Source organism: Carassius carassius, chromosome 16, assembly GCF_963082965.1.
Source record: "Carassius carassius chromosome 16, fCarCar2.1, whole genome shotgun sequence".
Lineage (NCBI taxonomy): Eukaryota > Metazoa > Chordata > Actinopteri > Cypriniformes > Cyprinidae > Carassius > Carassius carassius.
This window is the reverse complement of record NC_081770.1, coordinates 24,237,606-24,258,924: the sequence shown is the minus strand read 5'-3', so window position 1 is coordinate 24,258,924 and position 21,319 is coordinate 24,237,606. Positions and strand designations below refer to the sequence as shown.

At 40.3% G+C, this 21,319-nt stretch overlaps 2 protein-coding genes across 2 annotated transcripts; both read left to right on the top strand.

Annotated features, from left to right (window-relative positions):
- The first annotated feature begins 37 nt into the window (after nt 1-37).
- Nucleotides 38-9,256, top strand: vtg8 (vitellogenin 8). Its single transcript, XM_059569950.1, is given in 11 exon segments — nt 38-142; nt 192-440; nt 519-624; nt 8,296-8,382; nt 8,467-8,531; nt 8,534-8,567; nt 8,570-8,648; nt 8,715-8,797; nt 8,800-8,863; nt 8,865-8,909; nt 8,990-9,256. Coding segments are annotated over 11 exon segments (1,041 nt in total). The 3' UTR covers nt 9,114-9,256.
- Nucleotides 9,257-11,793: 2,537 nt separating this feature from the next.
- Nucleotides 11,794-20,016, top strand: LOC132159976 (vitellogenin-like). The gene is given in 35 exon segments (XM_059569668.1): nt 11,794-11,930; nt 12,016-12,036; nt 12,148-12,299; nt 12,374-12,625; nt 12,706-12,867; nt 13,009-13,157; nt 13,276-13,426; nt 13,536-13,693; nt 13,777-13,942; nt 14,026-14,151; nt 14,237-14,455; nt 14,541-14,758; nt 14,838-14,935; nt 15,033-15,157; nt 15,287-15,388; nt 15,474-15,593; nt 15,733-15,919; nt 16,002-16,104; nt 16,184-16,287; nt 16,290-16,368; nt 16,445-16,556; nt 16,637-16,829; nt 16,911-17,185; nt 17,275-17,319; nt 17,431-17,508; nt 17,605-17,811; nt 17,905-18,047; nt 18,140-18,278; nt 18,371-18,500; nt 18,579-18,759; nt 18,862-18,956; nt 19,043-19,137; nt 19,231-19,396; nt 19,488-19,649; nt 19,815-20,016. Coding segments are annotated over 35 exon segments (4,857 nt in total). The 5' UTR covers nt 11,794-11,890; the 3' UTR covers nt 19,919-20,016.
- Nucleotides 20,017-21,319: the final 1,303 nt, after the last annotated feature.

Here is a 21,319-nt window from a genome sequence, read left to right as displayed (position 1 = left end):
AGATCAGGATTTGGCCAGCAAAAGCTTTTCTTTATTTATGGTCTTCAGTAGACATCACCAGGAAGGTCTGGCCAGAGCTGGCATTAAGATCAACAGCAAGGTTTCCATCAGTGCTGCAACTGAGAATATGTTCCTTCTTAGGGTACCAGAAGAGTTTAATGCCAACATGGAGGCAACAATATTTGTTTCAGCTTACGAATCCTCGGCTGTTTGAGTACAGTGGTATTTGGCCTATAGATATGTTTGTTGCTACTAAGCACTCCTCAGGAGTGGCTGCTCAGCTTCCGATTCCTATTAAGTTTGAGAACACAAATGATTTGGTTGGAAAGTTATTCACACCTTCTGTGGTCTCAACAACTGTTATCAACCTGCACAGGGGAATTCTGAACATCTTTTAGCTCAACCTCAGGAAGAACCAGAACATCTATGAGGTTCAAGAGGTGATACTTGATGAAATGAAGATTAATTATCCATAATATGAATCTAGATGTTAAATCCGAATCTTCATTCTGATGTAGGATGAAGTTCAGGGCATTTGTGAGGCCCAATATCTGATCAGTAAAGATGAAGGAAACAACTGCACCACCATCACCAAATTCCATATACTTTTAATACAATTATATTGTATTAATTATAAACTGTTTTTGTCTGGTATGCATTAATATGGTAGATGCTCTGAATCATGTGGGTACAAAAAAAATTTTTTTTATAAAAATGAAGACTTGACTGAAATTTATTCAGCTCATCCAGCTTTTGCGTTTTGCAGTTATGGATGCTATTAAAGGAATGTTATCTCAATTTAAAAACAGAACACATTTAAGGTACACAATATTACCTTTAATAGTCTGAAATGGCTATTTGTAGATTGTCATTCATTTTTTATTCCATCCATCCATCTTCTTCCGCTTATCCGGGGCCGGGTCGCGGGGGCAGCAGTCTAAGCAGAGAACCCCAGACTTCCCTCTCCCTAGACACTTCCTCCAGCTCTTCTGGGGGGACACCGAGGCGTTCCCAGGCCAGCCGGGAGACATAGTCTCTCCAGCGTGTCCTAGGTCTTCCCCAGGGTCTCCTCCCAGTGGGACGCGCCCGGAACACCTTCCCGGGAAGGCGTCCAGGAGGCATCCGGAACAGATGCCCAAGCCACCTCAGCTGACCCCTCTCGATATGGAGGAGCAGCGGCTCTACTCTGAGCTCCTCCCGGGTGACTGAGCTTCTCACCCTATCTCTAAGGGATCGCCCAGCCACCCTGCGGAGAAAGCTCATTTCGGCCGCCTGTATCCGGGATCTTGTCCTTTCGGTCATGACCCAAAGCTCATGACCATAGGTGAGAGTAGGAACGTAGATTGACCGGTAAATCGAGAGCTTCGCCTTGCGGCTCAGCTCTTTCTTCACCACGACAGACCGGTACATCGACCGCATTACTGCAGAAGCTGCACCGATCTGTCTGTCAATCTCCCGTTCCATCCTTCCCTCACTCGTGAACAAGACCCCAAGATACTTAAACTCCTCCACTTGAGGCAGGAACCCTCCACATGTGGACTGGTTGGGCAAACTCCCATGAACCCTCCAGCACCCTGTAGAGGGTATAGAGCTGGTCCAGTGTTCCACAGCCTGGACGAAAACCACACTGTTCCTCCTGAATCCGAGGTTCTACTATCGGCCAGATTCTCCTCTCCAGTACCCTGGCATAGACTTTCCCAGGGAGGCTGAGAAGTGTGATCCCCCTGTAGTTGGAACACACCCTCCGGTCCCCCTTCTTAAAAAGAGGGACCACCACCCCGGTCTGCCATCCCAGAGGCACCGTCCCCGACTGCCACGCGATGCTGCAGAGGCGTGTCAGCCAAGACAGCCCCACAACATCCAGAGACTTGAGGTACTCAGGGCGGATCTCATCCACCCCCGGTGCCTTGCCACCGAGGAGTTTCTTGACTACCTCGGTGACTTCAGCTTGGGTGATCGACGAGTCCACATCTGAGCCCTCAGCCTCTGCTTCCTCAATGGAAGACGTGACAGCGGGATTGAGGAGATCCTCGAAGTATTCCTTCCACCGTCCAACGACATCCCCAGTTGAGGTCAACAGCTCCCCACCTTTACTGTAAACAGCGTTGGTAGGGCACTGCTTCCCTCTCCTGAGGCGCCGGACGGTTTGCCAGAATCTCTTCGAGGCTGACCGATAGTCCTTCTCCATGGCCTCACCGAACTCCTCCCAGGCCCGAGTTTTTGCCTCCACAACCACCCGGGCTGTAGTCCGCTTGGCCTGCCGGTACCTGTCAGCTGCCTCAGGAGTCCCACAAGCCAACCAGGCCCGATAGGACTCCTTCTTCAGCTTGACGGCATCCCTTACTTCCGGTGTCCACCACCGGGTTCGGGGATTGCCACCTCGACAGGCACCGGAAACCTTACGGCCACAGCTCCGAGCGGCCGCTTCGACAATGGAGGTGGAGAACATGGTCCACTCGGACTCAATATCTCCAGCCTCCCTCGGGATCCGGTCGAAGCTCTGCCGGAGGTGGGAGTTGAAGATCTCTCTGACAGGAGACTCGGCCAAACGTTCCCAGCAGACCCTCACAGTACGTTTGGGTCTGCCGAGTCTGTCCAGCTTCCTCCCCCGCCATCGGATCCAACTCACCACCAGGTGGTGATCGGTTGACAGCTCCGCCCCTCTCTTCACCCGAGTGTCCAAGACATACGGCCGGAGGTCGGATGAAACGACCACAAAGTCGATCATCGACCTACGGCCTAGGGTGTCCTGGTGCCACGTGTACTGATGGACACCCTTATGCTTGAACATGGTGTTCGTTATGGACAAGCTGTAACTAGCACAGAAGTCCAATAACTGAACACCGCTCGGGTTCAGATCAGGGGGGCCGTTCCTCCCAATCACGCCCCTCCAGGTGTCACTGTCGTTGCCCACGTGGGCGTTGAAGTCCCCCAGTAAAACGACGGAGTCTCCAGTCGGAGCACTTTCCAGCACCCCTCCCAGAGACTCCAAGAAGGCCGGGTACTCTGCACTGCCGTTCGGCCCGTAGGCACAAACGACAGTGAGAGACCTATCCCCGACCCGAAGGCGCAGGGAAGCGACCCTCTCGTTCACCGGGGTAAACTCCAACACATGGCAGCTGAGCTGGGGGGCTATAAGCAAACCCACACCAGCCCGCCGCCTCTCACCATGGGCAACTCCAGAGTGGTGAAGAGTCCATCCTCTTTCGAGGAGTGTGGTTCCAGAGCCCAAGCTGTGCGTAGAGGTGAGCCCGACTATCGCTAGTCGGAACCTCTCAACCTCACGCACAATCTCAGGCTCCTTCCCCGCCAGTGAGGTGACGTTCCACGTCCCTAGAGCTAGTTTCCGTGTCCAGGGATCGGGCTGTCGAGGCCCCCGCCTTCGACTGCCGCCCGATTGTCTAAGCACCGGCCCCTTACGGTCCCTCCTGTAGGTGGTGAGCCCACGGGAAGGCGGCCCCACGTTGCTCCTTCGGGCTGAGCCCGGCCGGACCCCGTGGGGAGAGGCCCGGCCACCAGGCGCTCGCATACGAGCCCCAACCCCGGGCCTGGCTCCAGGGTGGGGCCCCGGCTGCGCCATACCGGGCGACGTCACGGTCCTTAGATTTAGTCTTCTCATAAGGGGGTTCTGAACCGCTCTTAGTCTGACCCGTCGCCTAGGACCTGTTTGCCTTGGGAGACCCTACCAGGGGCATATAGCCCCGGACAACATAGCTCCTAGGGTCATTCGGGTACTCAAACCCCTCCACCACGTTAAGGTGGCAGTTCAAGGAGGGGCCATTCCTTCTAAGGAAATGGATCTTAGATGCTGTTCCTGTAGTCGGCACCTTAGTCAAAAAGACCTTCTTGGCAGGCAAACTTTCCATCCCTGAGTTCACTCAGGTCATTTTGTCCACTGTGCACATGGTCACTGCTAAGTTGGACACCATTACGATGGTCACCCTGCTAGCATTAAATACATCACAAAGTTTCATCACAGTATTTGGGAACCAAATAACTTTGTTTCCCATGAGAATTCAATTGGGTGCAGTTTTGGCTCTGAAGGCTATTGCCAAAAAGGAATACAAACTGGTTAATCAGATATTGAGTCATGCTTTGCTTTGTCATACTGATTGTGAGCTCCAGTCTTCAGGACACACCTCCCAGAATGTTTTGGGTGTCTCCTTGTTTAACAAAACAACACACCAATGAGCTTTAAGTAGCGAGAAGTCTAAAATGTTCAGGTATTTAGGTCCCAAGGACTGGAGTTTACTATATGCATTTAATTTTACATTTCAGGTACAGAATGTAGTTCTGCAGATTTTTGCAAACTAAGATCTCCACCAGGGGTGTGCATGGGTTCATGGATTGTGCTTTTTTGAGTTAAAGCCAAATACAATCTAATTCTGGATGGTAATTCTAGCCCCAATTTTGTACAGCTAAATATCATAATATTATTATACCCGATATTATTATATCACAGTCCAGTGACTTTAATCACTTAAAACAGGACATAAAAACCTTTTTGGAAAATCAATAACAAGCTCTGCCATAACTCCCAGAGGAACTGGGTTCTTATAGACCGATTTCACTCTTAAATACAGATTCTTGCGAAAACTTTAGTATGCACTACATACAGTAATTAGAAATTAGGTGCATCCAGATCAAAAGGGCTTCATACCAAAATGTAACTCTTCCTCTAATCTTAGGTGTCTTTTTAACATAATTTACTGTTCCAGAGGCTTGCAGCAAGATCTAGCAATTCTGTCACTGTATGCAGAGAAGGCATTCGATAAAATTGAGTGGCCTTACCTATTTGCCGTATTGAAGAAGTTTAAGCTCAGATATAATTTCATTTCATGGATTAAATTGTTGTACTCTAGTCTGTGTGTAAGAGTTCTCACAAATCAAACAATGTCTTCTCGTTTTGAATTACACAGAGGTACGAGACAGGGATGTTCACTGATACTACCTTTTCTAGTATCTTGGACAGAAAAGGAAGATTCGAGACCTGTCTGTAATTAACTAGTTCTTTGGTGTCTAGTTGTGTTTATTTTTTTTTTTTTTTGATTAGAGGCTTAATAACAGCAAGTTTGAAGGTTTTGGGGACATATCCTACATGCTCTACACAAAATCTACAGGTGGCCAGTCTTGTGTACTCAGACATGAAAGCCTTGACAAGGAGCACACATCCTGAGTTTGCTCTTATGTGAGTTTACGCTATCAAATGCAATTTTTTTTTTTTTTGTAACATATAGATGTTTAAATCTTCAATGTCAACAATCTATTTTGGTCTTTTTCAGTCCCTTGGCTTGCAGTGTTGCCATCAAGAATTAACCATCAAATTGTATCTATAGCTTACTACTGGAGGCTATGTACTTGAGCTGGCAGGGGAAGATCTTAAAGCAATGCAGAATGGCATTGCCTTCCAGTATGCCAAACCCCTGCTGTTTACCCATGGAATTTAGTCTGTACTGTACTCTGCTGCAGTGGCTGCTGATAATTTTAAGGGTAAGAGTCTCAAAAGTACAGTAGTCTATTTAAAGATTGATTGGAAATAGAGAATGGCATTTATACAAATGCACAATATTTAATAGAGAATGCACATTAGTATTGAAACATTTATTTTTCTTATTTGCCATTATGTCCAGTCCAGGCTCTTATTACACCACCTCTAATTGAAACCATCATTGTTGCTCATCTAATGAAGACATATGTCAGGGTAACCAATGAGGTTTCACCAAGCATTGTCTTACAGATTTATGCTGTAATTGTACTGAATACTGGTTTTGTTCAAGCTGCATCCATGGCCAAAGAAAAAATCCATACATTTTTGCCTATAAAAGTGGAGGCAAAGTTTGACTGAAGTACTAATGTCAAGCTTTTCCTGTTGTACTTCCAGTGCATGATTTGGCAGCACAGTACAGACAATTGTCAATTGTCAATATTTGAATTATTGTTAATCTTTTCACCATGGTCTGTCACATTACAAATGTGGCTAATGTGATTCTTGTCCGACACTAGTTTTTCAACTTTGGCAGCAGTTGGAAATATCAAAGAGGCCAACGAGGAGAGAATTACACCAGTGGTACCAGAGACGGTAGTTGTGCAACATTCCCAAGAAACACTTACCTCAGTTACTGTTGGAATTTCAATTAAATCAGCCTGATCTCACAATCAAAACGTACATATTTAGACGTAAATTAAAACTGTCCAATACGTATGTGCTTTTACGTATTTACAGTGTCGTTTACGTATTATCTGGACATAATTACAGGTTCGATACGTATCTAAATTTACGTAAAACAACCTCAAATACGTACAGATAGAACGTGTTCTCTGACCAGTCAGTTATCCATAGAAATTTGCTCATGAAGCTGCTTTTCAATGCGTATCTGATTATTTTTTTTATATTTATGTATATTTTCCCTTTTTATAATTATTTTTATAAATGTAAGATCCCTAAATCCCACTCGAACCTTAACCTACCCATTTTATAAAGAATGTTAAAAGAATAAAACATAATAAAACACAATTTTAGCAAAAATATAATATTAAAACGTTATTTTGAGCCACTAACTTTAATCCTACACCTAAACCTACCCATAACCATTTCTTAAAACTACATAACGTTACTGTTATAAATAAATAACAGACAAGCAAATGTAACGTTAATCTTTTATTTTTTGCGAAAATATCAAAAGTGGTACCAAAAGTAGTTCAAATGATAATGACTTCCAGTCGCAGTCCTTTCTGGAGGTAAGTTTTTGTAGGGTACAGAGCAGAATTTAATTTATTAATCCGTGAAATTATGTATCTGTCTTCTCTCCGTGAAGGCGCGCTGGCTTTCAAATGTCTATCAACTGAAACACGACATGTCGCAATCTGTGACGAATTTGGTTAGAGCCAATGAGATTTCGATATCAGTGCCGTAAACCATGTCGTAACGTGGTGGCGCACTGGCGCTATTTCCAAATTCGAATCATAACGAGCGCGGGCTTTGACTGTGATGGTCGCTGTTGCTGAGAATGAAGATGAAGATCGAATGATAAAGAGCTGAATTTGGATATGTTCCTTGCAAACATCTGGATTCTAAAGATATGGAGTACAGCAAACAAATAAAATGGATGTGATGTTTTATGCTGTGCTTTTGTGTATCTATGGTTGTATTGTCAGTCATTGGATAGGAGAAAACATTGTGTAATCCCCCGAAAGGAGTTTGCAGCATTAAGTAGATGAGTAAACTGCTTTCAATAAATTCAATAAAAACATGTATTGATATGACCATTAAATACAACAGATTTAAATCATTAAAGCCACGATTTTAATATTAATACATGGGAATTCATATACATTCACACTTTATGTTAGATTATTTACGTTTTTTAGCTGCTAATACGTAAGTATTTGTACGTTTTACCGCTATAAATACGTCAAAGTTGTACGTTTTTATGTTCATGAAAACGTAAGGAAATATATGGTAGAAACACATTTAACGTAAAAATACACACGTATTCTCATGAGATCACGTTGATTAAATAAATAAATAAATTGTTGGCAAGTGGAAAATCTGTGGAAAATTGTGTAGTGTGTTTCTGGCTTTAAGTAAAAATTATACAATTCTTTTTTTTAATTTCAGAACTCTAGGAACTCTCTAGTGGAAAAAGCAGTGAAAGTTTTAAGCCTGTTCAGGAATGATGTATTTTCAATCACTGTTGATAAACCCTGTAATTCTAATTTTATTAAGTGGTAAATGTCTTTACGTGACTGCAGTCTAGATTTCTTGAAGACTTGGATCCTCCAGTGTTTTTTTTTTTAATCATTGCGCATGTTGTCAGAGTTGATCGCAAGTTTTTGGGTACCAGCTCACTGCTCACCTGGACAGGTGCACTTTAAGGGTGCAAATCATTTTGGTCTCCTTTGCAGTGAAGGACAACTGGAAGATGAATGCTGATGGTGTATTACTGAGAAACCACAATGTTGGTGTAAGAAATTTTATTTAATTTCAGTTATCTTTTTTGTTATGTCAGGGGTGTACAATCCTGTTCCTGGAAGGCCAATAACCTTCAGAGTTTAGCTCCAACCTGCCCCAACACCCTTGCTTAAAAGTTTTTTGTAATCCTGAAGACCTTGACTAGCTGGTTCAGATGCCTTAATTCTCTGCAAGATAGTGGCTCTACATGAGTAAGATTGGACACCCCTGTGTTAGGATAAAGCATTCAAAATGTGCCTCTATCTAGCCAAGGACTGCTTGCAGAGTGTCAACAACATGCAATTACAAGTACTATCAATTATCCTATACTATCCATATTACAGTGGCTGGCCACCAAGATCCAAGTCTTATGTCCTATCTTAAAGCCAAGTGTGAGAGCTTACCCCCAGTTATCACCACCTATGCCAAACGTTTTGGTTTCTCTTCATTTCACCAATGTCCCACTTAATAAATGTCAACATATTAACACATTTTTATTTTCCTTTCCTATTCAGGTGTGGCTAACTACATTCCTGGTGCAGCTCAAATGACTAGATTGGATATTACCAATGAAAAAAATAAAACACTGAGAGGCAGATTGAACTGATCTTACTCCCAGGGTCCCAAAAACGTTTCCGTTTGAGGCTATCCAGGCCTATCCAGAAAAGGATTTCACAATCATAATTTTAAACATTTAGAGGCTAGTTCAGCTTCAAATGTATCTTTTTTTTTTCAAAATTTATTTTTCATTTAATTAAATGTTTTGTATGTTTCATTTATCTACATGCAGTAAGATCAGACACACCTTGATTACATTCAACCATAAGAAGTACAACTACGAAATTCCTCTTGCTACCAATTCTTAGTTCAAGACTGCACTTCAGCGGATAAATTCATAGTCCTTATAAAAAATGGATGTCTTTGATCATGAAGACCTAAACATTCAGGTGGCAGACATGTAAGTCAAGCTTACCGATATAACTAGAACCATTATTCAAAAGTAGCCTCACTACACAATACAATTTTCTTCCACAACAGTGATGTTGACATATACCACCAGAAGAGTGCAGTGAAGGTTAAAATGAATGGAATTGAAATACCAACCAACATTTCGTACTGTACCAGCACCAAACAGGTTAAAGTTCTCTTCACATTATTTTAATATAAAAGTCTGTTGCTTGCATCAGCAATTACCTTTTTTTAAGTCTTGACATGTTTTTTTTATATTTCAATTAAATATGACCTGGGAAGGGAGTCTTCAATTATTTCATGCAAATTTATTAGGTTTTTTCAATGTTAAAACGTACTTAATTTAAAGTAAAAGTACAATTAAATGGAAAAGAAGCAAATAAATATATATATATAAATTTTCATACACAGCTTGAGTAGCAAGATTGTGTTCAGTCCTAACTATTTCTTCCATTTTGTATTTTTGTGTAAGAATAAGAAGCACTTCAGGAGGACTTGTCCACACTAATACGTTTTTGTTTGAAATCATATATTTTTATCTCTGTTTTGGCCTTCTATCCACACTGAGACGGCGCTTTAAGTCAACAAAAATGTAGCTTTTGGAAAATGCTCTCCAAAGCGGATAAATTTGAAAAAAAAAACGTCTTCGCATCGTAGTGTGGACTGTGAAAATGGAGGCTTTTGAATACCTTCACGCATTTTTAGTCATGTGATGCAGTCCTATGACCAATTCAGCCAAGATGGTGAACGAAATTGTACAGCAGTTGTTTTGGATGCTCTCCATTTTGACAGTGTGTTACTCTGTGTTACTCACAGCAACAACTTCACCTCACTTTCGGTCCATTTAAAAAACTCAGTGCCTTTCCTCGACATTGCCACAAAGTTTCAAAGAGACGGAAAGTAAATAAACGGCTAGCGGAAATGATGCAGGTCGAAGCTTTTCTCATGCGAAGTAGGGGGATGTAAGCATTTTCATACGTTTCAGCGTGGACTTTTGGAAAATGTTTTAAAATGATAGTGTGGACGCGGATCATTTTTAGACGAAAATTCAATTTTGAAATATATATGGATTAGTGTAGACGTAGCCAAAGTGTCTTTCATTCATGTTTTCTTTTCAACATAAGAAAACATTTCTGGAATCTGCATCTGAAATAGCATTTGGACATGGATTCATTAAACTGCAGTTACAGATGCATAAATAGGCTTAATGATTTGTTTTTAACATAAAAGGTTGAATACTGATATTAGAATGCCTGGAATATTGAGTTTTAATAGACTAATAAATGAATGTGCATGCACTCTGTGTATGATTTGGTGATATAGCCTACTTGATAACGTCAGATTGCACATCATTATAACAACACGTACCATATCATTGCAGACGATGCTGTATATCGCACACCCCAGACTTGACTTGAATGGTAAAGTAAAATCATCCGCGGTTGTGCTCGGCGCGCACTTGTTTGCACATGAGCAAAAGTGTTTTTAGGAGTCTAATGCTAACGTTGCAAACACCAGACGACTGATTCTTCAAACCTGCTTTAAGTTTGTGTTCTTCTGACTATTTTGTAGTAAGTAACTAATATACTTGCGGGGAATGTAACGGAGCAAAAATATACATTTTATTTGGGAAATGTAGTAGAGTAAAAGTAAAAGTTACCTGAAATATAAAAACTCAAGTAAAGTACAGATACTCCCAATAAATACTTAAGTACTGCAACAAAGTATTTTTACTTCATTACAACACTGCCCACTCATGGGTGCGTGATGACAGCCCTAAGTGTTTAACTGATCATTCTACGACAATAAGTCACTCTAGTAAAACACTTTTATTGTATACCATCTTCCCCAGAGTGTTATACGATGTTTGAAACTTTGAAACTGGAGAAGCAAAGGTCAGATAGGCAAGTGTCCAAATGCCTGCTTTCTAGTAAGACCTCCCTCCACCACATTTTCAGATAATATTTCACCAATATGTTAAATAGCTACAGTATAATTTTGATGTTTTTGTTTTAGATTTACGATTGCACCCTTCTGCAAATATGAGCAGCAACTATGAGAAGACAGAAGAAACTGCAGAAGCCCACATGGCCTATCACTGTACCTGTGTTTAACTGTATATATGTATTTTCTTTTTTTTTTGCCATTTCCCATTCATTTCTTTTTCTTTTTCGAATCATGTCCTCAATTCTCATACCAAGTGCCACCAAGTTTAGTTTTTATTATTCTAATAATAATAAAAATGCCAATGGGTCCATACACTTATAGTGTTTCATGATAATGCCCTTCCAAGCATTTTTTTTAACTTATGTACATGAAAATTAGATGACAAGCAAATTTGATTTGGATGTTTATCAATATTAAAAACAATGACCATGACTTCTTGATTTGTTTGCTGTACCAAGTCAAAATTGCATGATGCACGTCATGACATTGCCTTTTTACTTGTTATCTATTTACAACTATGTACTACTAAACAATTTTAGTTTATTGAAAACTTCATTGAACAGGGTTCAAAATTGGAAAGGCTCAGGGAGCATGGGCATACAGTATATGAATAAATTATCATTTAAAATGACCTAGGGGCTATATATATCTAGGGGCTATTTTATTCACTATACGTGACAGCCAATTATTCCATAAATTTGATAAGACTTAAATAATTGTATAAGTCATTGCAATAAATTAAATAATGAAATTGTTAAATTAAATAATGAAATATTTAACTAGAAAAAGAGGACTACGTTTCACTGTGGACTTCAACCTAAGGATGACCTGATGAGAGGGCAGGGTAACCTAACCTCTAATTGATATCTATTTGTCAGCTAACCAAATAAAGCATAGTATCAGTTTCAAAGATGCAATCATAGAAACATTTGTTAATCATTATTTTAGAATTATTATGTGGTCAGCAAAAACAAAAACTATAAAGGTCTTTCCTTGTCTTGCATTCTTCACAAACCACCAGCCATGAGAGCTGTTGTATTTGCCTTGACTGTAGCCTTTGTGGGTAAGTCAGATTTTTGAGTACTGTTATTATATTCAAAAACTTTATTTTCAGGGTTTTGTCTCATTAACTTATTTGTTTCTTGTAGCGAGTCAACAGATTAACCTTGGTAAGTGTTGATTTGGTTTTCTTTTAAGCGACAAATTACTTGTATATCTGCGTACAACAGAATAATGTCTTAAAACAGAATAAAATATAGTCAATATAAATTATGTTTCAGTCCCTGAGTTTGCCCCTGATAAGACCTATGTGTACAACTATGAGGCTCTACTCTTGGGTGGTCTTCCTCAAGAAGGTTTGGCCAGAGCAGGTATAAAAGTCAACAGCAAGGTTCACCTCAGTGCTGTGACAGAGAACACCTTCTTGATGAAGGTAATTATAATCCCTGCTAACCACTACTGTTACAAGCAATTGCAATCATTTAAATGGAAAATGTCCCCTTACAGCTCATGGAACCTGTAATCTACGAGTACGCTGGTATTTGGCCCAAGGATCCATTTTTTCCTGCCACTAAGCTCACCTCAGCATTGTCTGCTCAGCTTCAGATTCCCATCAAGTTTGAGTATGCTAATGGTGTGGTTGGAAAGGTATTTGCCCCTGCAGGAGTCTCCCCTACTGTATTGAACTTACACAGAGGTATCCTCAACATCCTTCAGCTCAACCTCAAGAGGTCCCAGAACATCTATGAACTGCAAGAGGTGAGAAAGTAATCCTAATAAAAAAAATGTAAAAACTAATTTAAGTTCCGCAATCTTATTTTCTTAACTTGTCCTTCAAGGCTGGAGCTCAGGGAGTATGCAGGACCCACTATGTCATCAGTGAGGATCCAAAAGCCAACCACATTACCGTAACCAAGTCTAAGGATCTGAGCCACTGCCAGGAGAGAATCATGAAGGACGTTGGCTTGGCATACACTGAGAGGTGTCATGAATGCACAAAGGTAAAGAAAAAATAATATTTAAAGTATTTCTCTTTGGACAACATGGACCAATTTTTTTATGAATTATCTTGCACTTATAAAAGATTATCAATTAATTATTATCTAGAGTAAAAAAAATTACACTTACCTGTCTTTCAACAGAGGGTCAAGAGTCTGATTGAAACTGCAACTTACAACTACATCATGAAACCATCTTCCACTGGTGCACTGATCACTGAGGCAAAAGTTGAGGAAGTGCATCAGTTTTCACCCTTCAGTGAGATTTATGGTGCTGCCCAGATGGAAGCAAAGTATGTTTGATAAGCTGTGAGACTTAGAAATATAAAGCAGCAATATTTGTAACACATTTCATTATTTAAAAAAAAAAAGGTTCACATACAGAAACAATTGTGTGTGTGTGTGTTACAGACAAACCTTGGCTTTTGTTGAGATTGAGAAGACCCCTGTTGTTCCAAACAAAGCTGATTACATGGCACGTGGATCCCTGCAATACGAGTTTTCAAATGAGATTCTTCATACCCCAATACAACTCATAAAGATTAACAATGCACCAGCACAGGTAAAGGTGTAGATTAATTTACCTGTAATGCATCAAAGCTTTTGATTGTAAGAAAATCCATCCACATTGAACTGTCAAGAACTGATGCCTGACCATTGCCTTTTTCTAGATTGTGGAGGTCCTGAAGCACTTGGTTGTGAACAATGTGGCCATGGTCCATGACGATGCTCCACTTAAGTTTGTTCAGCTCATTCAGCTCCTGCGTGCTGCCACTCTAGAGAATATTGAGGCTCTCTGGACTCAGTTTAAGAATGAACCAGTTTACAGGTAGAATTTTAAGGATAATGTTAGCTAATTTTAGTTAAAGAGAATCTTTTAAAAATTTGTCCATATAACAATGACTCTGTTAGGCGCTGGCTCCTGGATGCTCTTCCTTCTGTTGGCACACCAGTCATTGTAAAATTCATCAAGGAGAAGTTCCTGGCTGGTGAACTTACCCTTCCAGAGTTCATTCAGGCTCTTGTCGTTGCTCTGCAAATGATCACTGCTGATTTGGAGACCATCCAGTTGACAGCTGTGGGTATATATAATTATACACAAGTTTTGTTTTATGTATGTTGACAAAAACAAACAAATCATTTTCATATCCTTTTGAACAGAGTTTGGCTATGCATGAGAAACTCTCCACAATCCCAGCTCTGCGTGAAGTTGTAATGCTTGGATATGGTTCTATGATTGCCAGGCACTGTGTTGCAGTTCCCACTTGTTCTTCTGAGCTCCTCAGGGTAAACAGTTCAAGCCTTAAATATCTGATAGGGATTTGCTATTTGCTGTTTTCTTATTGTACTGTATGTGTATCACATTCCTCAGCCCATTCATGAGATTGCTGCAGAGGCCATTTCTAAGAATGACATTCCTGAAATCACTTTGGCTCTTAAAGTTCTGGGCAATGCTGGTCACCCTGCTAGTCTTAAACCCATCATGAAGCTCCTGCTTGGACTGAGAACTGCAGCTACATCTCTGCCCCTTAGAGTCCAGGTTGATGCTATCTTGGCCCTGAGGAACATTGCCAAGAAAGAACCAAAACTGGCAAGTGTCAGACATTGTAGAAATTAATTATTGTAAAATGGTCAATTTTGTTCCAATAATAAACTGACCTTGTTTCTTGCCACAGGTTCAGCCAGTGGCCCTGCAGCTTGTATTGGATAGAGCTCTCCACCCAGAAGTTCGCATGGTTGCTTGTATTGTGTTGTTTGAAACCAAGCCATCAGTGGCTCTCATGTCAAGTCTTGCTGGTTCTTTAAAGACTGAAACTAACATGCAGGTTGCGAGTTTTACCTATTCCCACATCAAGTCCTTGACCAGAATCACTGCTCCTGATATGGCAGCTGTGTAAGTAAAATTATTTGTATGTTTTATATAATCTCTTCACATGATCAGAAGCTGACATTAAGCTGTTTATCCATTTTAGTGCTGGTGCAGCTCATGTTGCTATCAAGCTTTTGAGTCCCAAGCTGAACAGGCTTAGTTTCCATTTCAGCAGAGCCCTCGAGTTTGACATCTATCAGAGTAAGGCTTGAAAACTAAGGCATTTGTAATAAGATTTTCATAAGATTTCATAAAATACATACCCATTAATAGTATTCTTACCTTTGTTCCTGTGCAGCTCCTTTTATGGTTGGAGCTGCTGGCAGCGCCTACATAATCAATGATGCTGCAACCATCCTGCCCAGAGCTGTTGTAGCTAAAGCACGTGCTTATCTGGCTGGAGCTGCTGCTGATGTTCTTGAGGTGGACTGCCCAAAAATTATTAAAAATCATTACTTTATTTTCACCAATTTTATCGATTTTATTATTGAAATTGAATTTATTGTTTTACAATCTTTTGATAGTCTTCTCTCAATCCCAAATCTCAAACAGATTGGTGTGAGAACTGAAGGAATCCAGGAGGCTCTTCTGAAATCTCCTGCTGCAGATGAAAGTGTTGACCGTATCACAAAGATTAAGCGCACCCTGAGAGCAGTAAATTATTAGAATTTTATTGTTTGCTAATGAATTTAAAACATGACATTAAATATAATCCCATGATTTCTGTATGCTCCTTCAGCTCATAAATTGGAAAGCTTTGCCAACCAGTCAGCCACTGGCTTCAGCCTATATCAAACTGTTTGGACAGGAGGTGGCTTTTGCCAGAATTGACAGGACCATCATTGAACAAGCAATATCGGTTCTGTGTTCAAGTTCATGTATCCTCTTTTATGAGCATAACTCTAAAGTCAATTTCTCCCTGACTTATTCATTCAGATGTTAGATTCTTAAATTCTTTTTAGATTTATTTTGTGCCTTCTCATTAATACTATCCCCAGCTTTCCACTGGACCCAAATCACGTGAACTGTTGAAGGCGGCTCTTAAAGCTTTGCAGGAAGGAATTGCTTTGCAGTATGCCAAACCCCTGCTTGCAGCTGAAGTGCGTCGTATCTTGCCAACAGCAGTTGGTGTGCCCATGGAGCTCAGTTTCTACACTGCTGCCGTTGCTGCTGCATCCATCAATGGTGAGATTTTTTCTCTTAGAATTTTTCCATGGAAATGAGGGAGCCACCTCTTAGTTTTATATTGTTTTGTTCATACTTCTAGTTAAGGCCACCATTACACCTCCTCTCCCTGAGGAGATTGAGACCATGACTCTTGAGCAGCTGAAGAAGACTGATATTCAACTCCAAGCTGAAGCTAGACCAAGGTTCACTTTTACAAATGCATTAAAGACCGTATGCAAACTTGGTTTTCAAAAACATAACCTCTCTTATTCTTATTTTTAGTATTGCGCTGCAGACCTTTGCTGTGATGGGAGTGAACACTGCCTTGATCCAAGCTGCTGTTATGGCGAGAGGAAAGATCCGTATAATTGCTCCCGGAAAAGTGGCTGCAGAGCAGACATTCTCAAGGGCAACTACAAGGTGGAGGCTCTGCCTGTTGAGGTTCCTGAACATATAGCTGCTCTGAGGTAACAAGATCTCAGTCATTCAGCAATGAATATGGAATATCTCTAAAAATTTAAGTTTTCTCCAATATTTTGACAGCTTTGAGACTCATGCTGTGGCCAGAAATATTGAAGATCCTACTGCTGAGAGGACTGTTCCATTGGTGCCGGAGTTGTCACTGCAAAACCGCCAGAGACATCTTGCTGTATCGGTAAGCCACACATGTACTGTATACTGCACGTGGAAGTATGCAAATACTTCTTTTGATGTTACAATGCTTTTTTTTTTTAGTCCTCTGAAATCTTTGATCCTGAGATGCCACGTGATGCTCCTGCTCCATTTGACAAGACTCTCTGTCTTGCCGTCCCATACATTGAAATCAAGGGATGCGTTGAGGTGCACTCTCACAATGCTGCTTTTATTAGCAATGCTCCTCTGTTCTACATAATTGGACAACACTCAGCACGTGCTACAGTGGCCAGAGGTATTTTTATAAAAAAAATTACTTGAATTTGCATGATGTATTTCCAGATAATGGTAATTAGTTTTGTCGTTTTGGCTTTAGCGGAAGGTCCTACAGTTGAAAGACTAGAACTTGAAGTCCAAGTTGGTCCTAGAGCTGCCGAAAGGCTCCTTAAGCAAATCAGTCTCATTGATGAGGATACTCCAGAAGGAAAGGCTTTCCTGTTGAAACTGAAGGAAATCCTGGAGACTGAAGATAAAAACAGGTCTGTCTCTTCTGAAAGCAACAGCAACAGTAGCAGCAGCAGCAGGAGCAGCAGGAGCAGTAGAAGCAGCAGCAGTTCAGGCTCTTCCATGTCCAGCTTTCATGTGACCAAGGTGAGGACCAGGGATCTTGCTTGGTAGCTAACATTTTTATCATCAGTCTCTCATTTTTTTTCCCACATTCTTTTCTTATGGGATTTTAGACTGCCAAACCCATGGATCCCTTCAAGAAATTCCACAAAGATCAGGCAATTACTAAATAATACTCATTACTTTTCAAAAATAACAGGTTTGTGTATCTTTATTTGGAGAGCCTGAGTTCCTTCTAGTTCAGTTAATATTATACAAAAACTTTGCAGTACATGGCACGCCATGGATCCTCAAAGGCAGTTAGCAGTGGAAGCGCTGCATCTAGTTTGGAGCGTATCCAGAAACAGGTGATTCGATATCTGTGATTTGTTTCGTCCATAACAAAATCTACAAATAATTTCAAACATCTTGAATGAAGTTTAAATGCTTGTTCATTCTTTCAGGCTAAATATCTTGGGAATGCTGTTCCACCTGTTTTTGCAATCATTGCCCGTGCTGTTAGAGTAGATCACACGTTGTTGGGTTACCAGCTTGCAGCCTTCTTTGACAAGCCAACTGCAAGGGTGCAGCTCATTGTTTCTTCAATTGCTGAGAATGACAACTGGAAGTTGTGTGCTGATGGTGTCCTTCTGAGCAAGCACAAAGTCACTGTAAGATCAGACCTCATTTTGCTGGAATTCCAAAAAAAAAGTCTAATTCTGTTCTTGATGATCTTGATGACTGCTGTACATTTTTATCTGCAGACCAATGTTGCCTGGGGTACAGAGTGTCAACAATATGCAGTCATTATGAAAGCTGAAGCTGGAATCCTTGGAGAATTCCCTGCTGTCCGTCTAGAGTGGGAATGGGAGAGGCTTCCAATATTAATCACCAACTATGCCAAAAAGTAAACACCATGATCAAAAACTATTTTGTGGTAACTGCATAAATGTTATTTTTTAAATATTTCCCCCCATTTACATATCACTTTTTAAACAGGCTGTCTAAGCATATTCCTATGGCAGCATTACAATCAGGGTTCAGGTTTGAAAGAGCCACAAACAGTGAGAAAGAAATTGAACTGACTGTGGCCTTGCCCAGTAAAAGGTCCCTGAATGTCATAGTAAGGGTTCCAGAGGTGAGTGGACAGTAATATTTAAACTATGACTCACTCAGAGATAAAATAAGAAAAAGTACTGTAAATATTTTAACAAATTTCTGCTGTTTTAGATGACACTGTCGAGGATGGCTATTCCCCTCCCTGTCACTGTACCCATCAATCCAGATGGATCTCTTTCTATTTATATTGATCAAGACATTATGTTCAGAGTCCAGAACTATATCTATGATCACACTGCAGGTACAAATATATAACATGACATAAATATATTCTGAAACCATTCATAACCACACTTGTTTTTTATTTCCTTTTTTTAAGCAAAATGCAGCATGATACAAGACACAATCACTACGTTCAACAACAGGAAGTACAAGAATGAAATGCCCATTTCTTGCTACCAAGTCTTGGCTCAGGACTGTACACCTGAGCTGAAATTTGTTGTTCTCTTGAAGAAGGATGAATCTGAAAAAAACCACCTGAACATTAAACTTGCTGACATGTAAGTTCACTGTCTAACTGGTAGCCATATCATATGCAGGTTTTCTTACTGTGGTTATCATTTCATTACCACTGCACTGAGTAAATCACCTGTCTTTAACAGCAATGTCGATCTGTATGCTTTGGGCAACCAAGCAAAAGTTAAAATTAATGAAAGGGAAGTGCCCATCAGCAGCCTTCCATACCAGCATCCCTCAGGTAGGTTCTAGTGTTCATGTGGTCTCCTTGAATAACTTCACATAACATGTTCAGCTAATGTAAATTAAATTGCCCTTCTTGTTTAGGCTCCATTCAGATAAGGGAGAAGGCTGATGGTTTGTCACTTTATGCTTCTGGTTATGGGCTTCAGGAAGTCTACTTTGACAGTGGTCATTGGAAGGTGACTGCAAGTTAATAAGCATCTATCAGCTACTGTGTTTCTGCAACAAAAACCCATCATCCAGAGTTTGAGTATGTCATTTTTCATTTATAGATCCAAGTTGCAGACTGGATGAAAGGACGGACTTGTGGAATCTGTGGAAAGGCTGATGGAGAGATCAGACAGGAGTATACCACACCCAGTGGATACCTGACCAAGAGTTCAGTCAGCTTTGCCCACTCATGGGTGCTTCCTGCTGAGAGCTGCCGTGATGCCAGCCGTAAGATTTGTCTGACACTGTGTATTACAAAAAATAGCATAGCAAACATTTTAAAGATATTAGAAAAAAATAAACCTGTTTCCTCAATCAGAATGCCGCATGAAACTTGAATCTGTAAAGCTGGAGAAGCAGGTGATATTGAATGGCCAGGAATCTAAATGCTACTCTGTTGAGCCTGTGCTGCGCTGTCTGCCAGGCTGTGCACCAATCAGAACCACCCCTGTCACTATTGGATACCACTGCCTTTCCACACGTAAGTGAAGGCTGACATGACTTTAGTCCAGTGATTTTCACCTGGTTTTGCTTTACAAAGCATATTTTACATCTTAAAAAGCAAAATGATTAACATAGGCTAAGTGGGAAAATATAGAGTTTTGGTTTCTAAACATCATATGCATTTTTTCATTCTGTGTTACAGTCTCTAACCTCAACTTGCTTGATGGAGTCTACGAGAAGAGTGTAGACTTGAGAGAGACTACAGATGCTCATGTGGCCTGTCGCTGCAGTGAACAGTGTGCTTAAACCCACTTATTGGCTCAGTAGTACCTAATACAACACTTTTTGAAGCTGCTGTAAAATAATGCCTCATTTTCAATAAATGTGAACAAGCATTCTGAAAATTTGTCTAAAGACTACGGTTTTATCAACCGGTGCACAATATTTCCTACTGTTGTCTATTTCTGTTGTAACCACTATAGATATTGAGGGAACACACAACAATGAGTTTTCAATGACAGATTGTCATAATATTTTAAGAGCACTAAAAATAATAAAAGCTACACATAGCCTACTGCTAAATACTACCTAACCTGAACCTCTCATATACTGAATATTAAGGCATTTACCTACACAAACTAAATTAGTGAAAACTAGTATAGTTTGTTGAGTTATAGAACTATGTCTTCAAAATGGTATCACCTGAATCAGCTGTTCATAAAAAACTCTCACCCATGTAATAATTTTCCTTTGTATCACTGCTACTCTTTTAATTCAAGCATGAATTGGGTATTACCACCATCTTGAGTCTCGAAGCGCATGTCAAGTGAAAATGGCCTCTGAGAACTATTTTGAGACATGCTTTAACTATTTTAAGCATTTTAAAGCAAGAAACATAAAAACACTGATTCAAAGAAAAATAAACCTGTTAGTCAGTTAGTAGTAAAATAAACCCAATGCCATCTTTAATGTTTATCTTGCACAGGGATCCACACAAATCTTTGATCTTAAAAAATAAATAAATGGAATAGTATTGGCTGAAATGAAGGTGAAGTTAGTAATGTTAAATTTTTTGATAATTCATCTTTTCATCACATACTGTTTGAGGAAGGACACATGGAAGATTGCTTACTAGCTGTCTGCCGTTTGGTTTGCTATTGTAGCCCAGTGTATCTTTATTTTTCTGTCTATAGTCTATCTTAATATCCCTCTGCCATATAATTATCACCATACCTCTGATATTATATAAAAAACAAATTTTAAATTATTAATAATCTAAACTTTAGCTCTGCGCATTAGCATTTTGTTAGCCTGTTAGCTTGTCATTCACACAAGTGATGTGTTGTTCATGAACGGTTCTTTCAATTTGAACTTTCAATTTGATCTTTAATGTGACTTGGGAACGATGAGTCGTCTCGGAAAGGGATTCGTTCATGTGCAACATCCTATTGGTTCTTTATGGGAAACAGAAATGATTTGTTTAGTTTACCTGTGAGTCTTCTGGTTTGGGTTTGAGTCATTTGTTCATCCCTTTAAAGACTCTTTGCTGTCTGTACCAGAAGGGTCTTCGGGTCTGAGTGGTTCGTTCTTTTGTTACGTGATGTGACAGCAGTATTGGATACAGAAATTAGTTAATAATTCCCTACCTTCCTTACAGTCACATTTACAGCCGTGTAATGTTTTTCTAGTCTCAAATTGTAGCTTTTT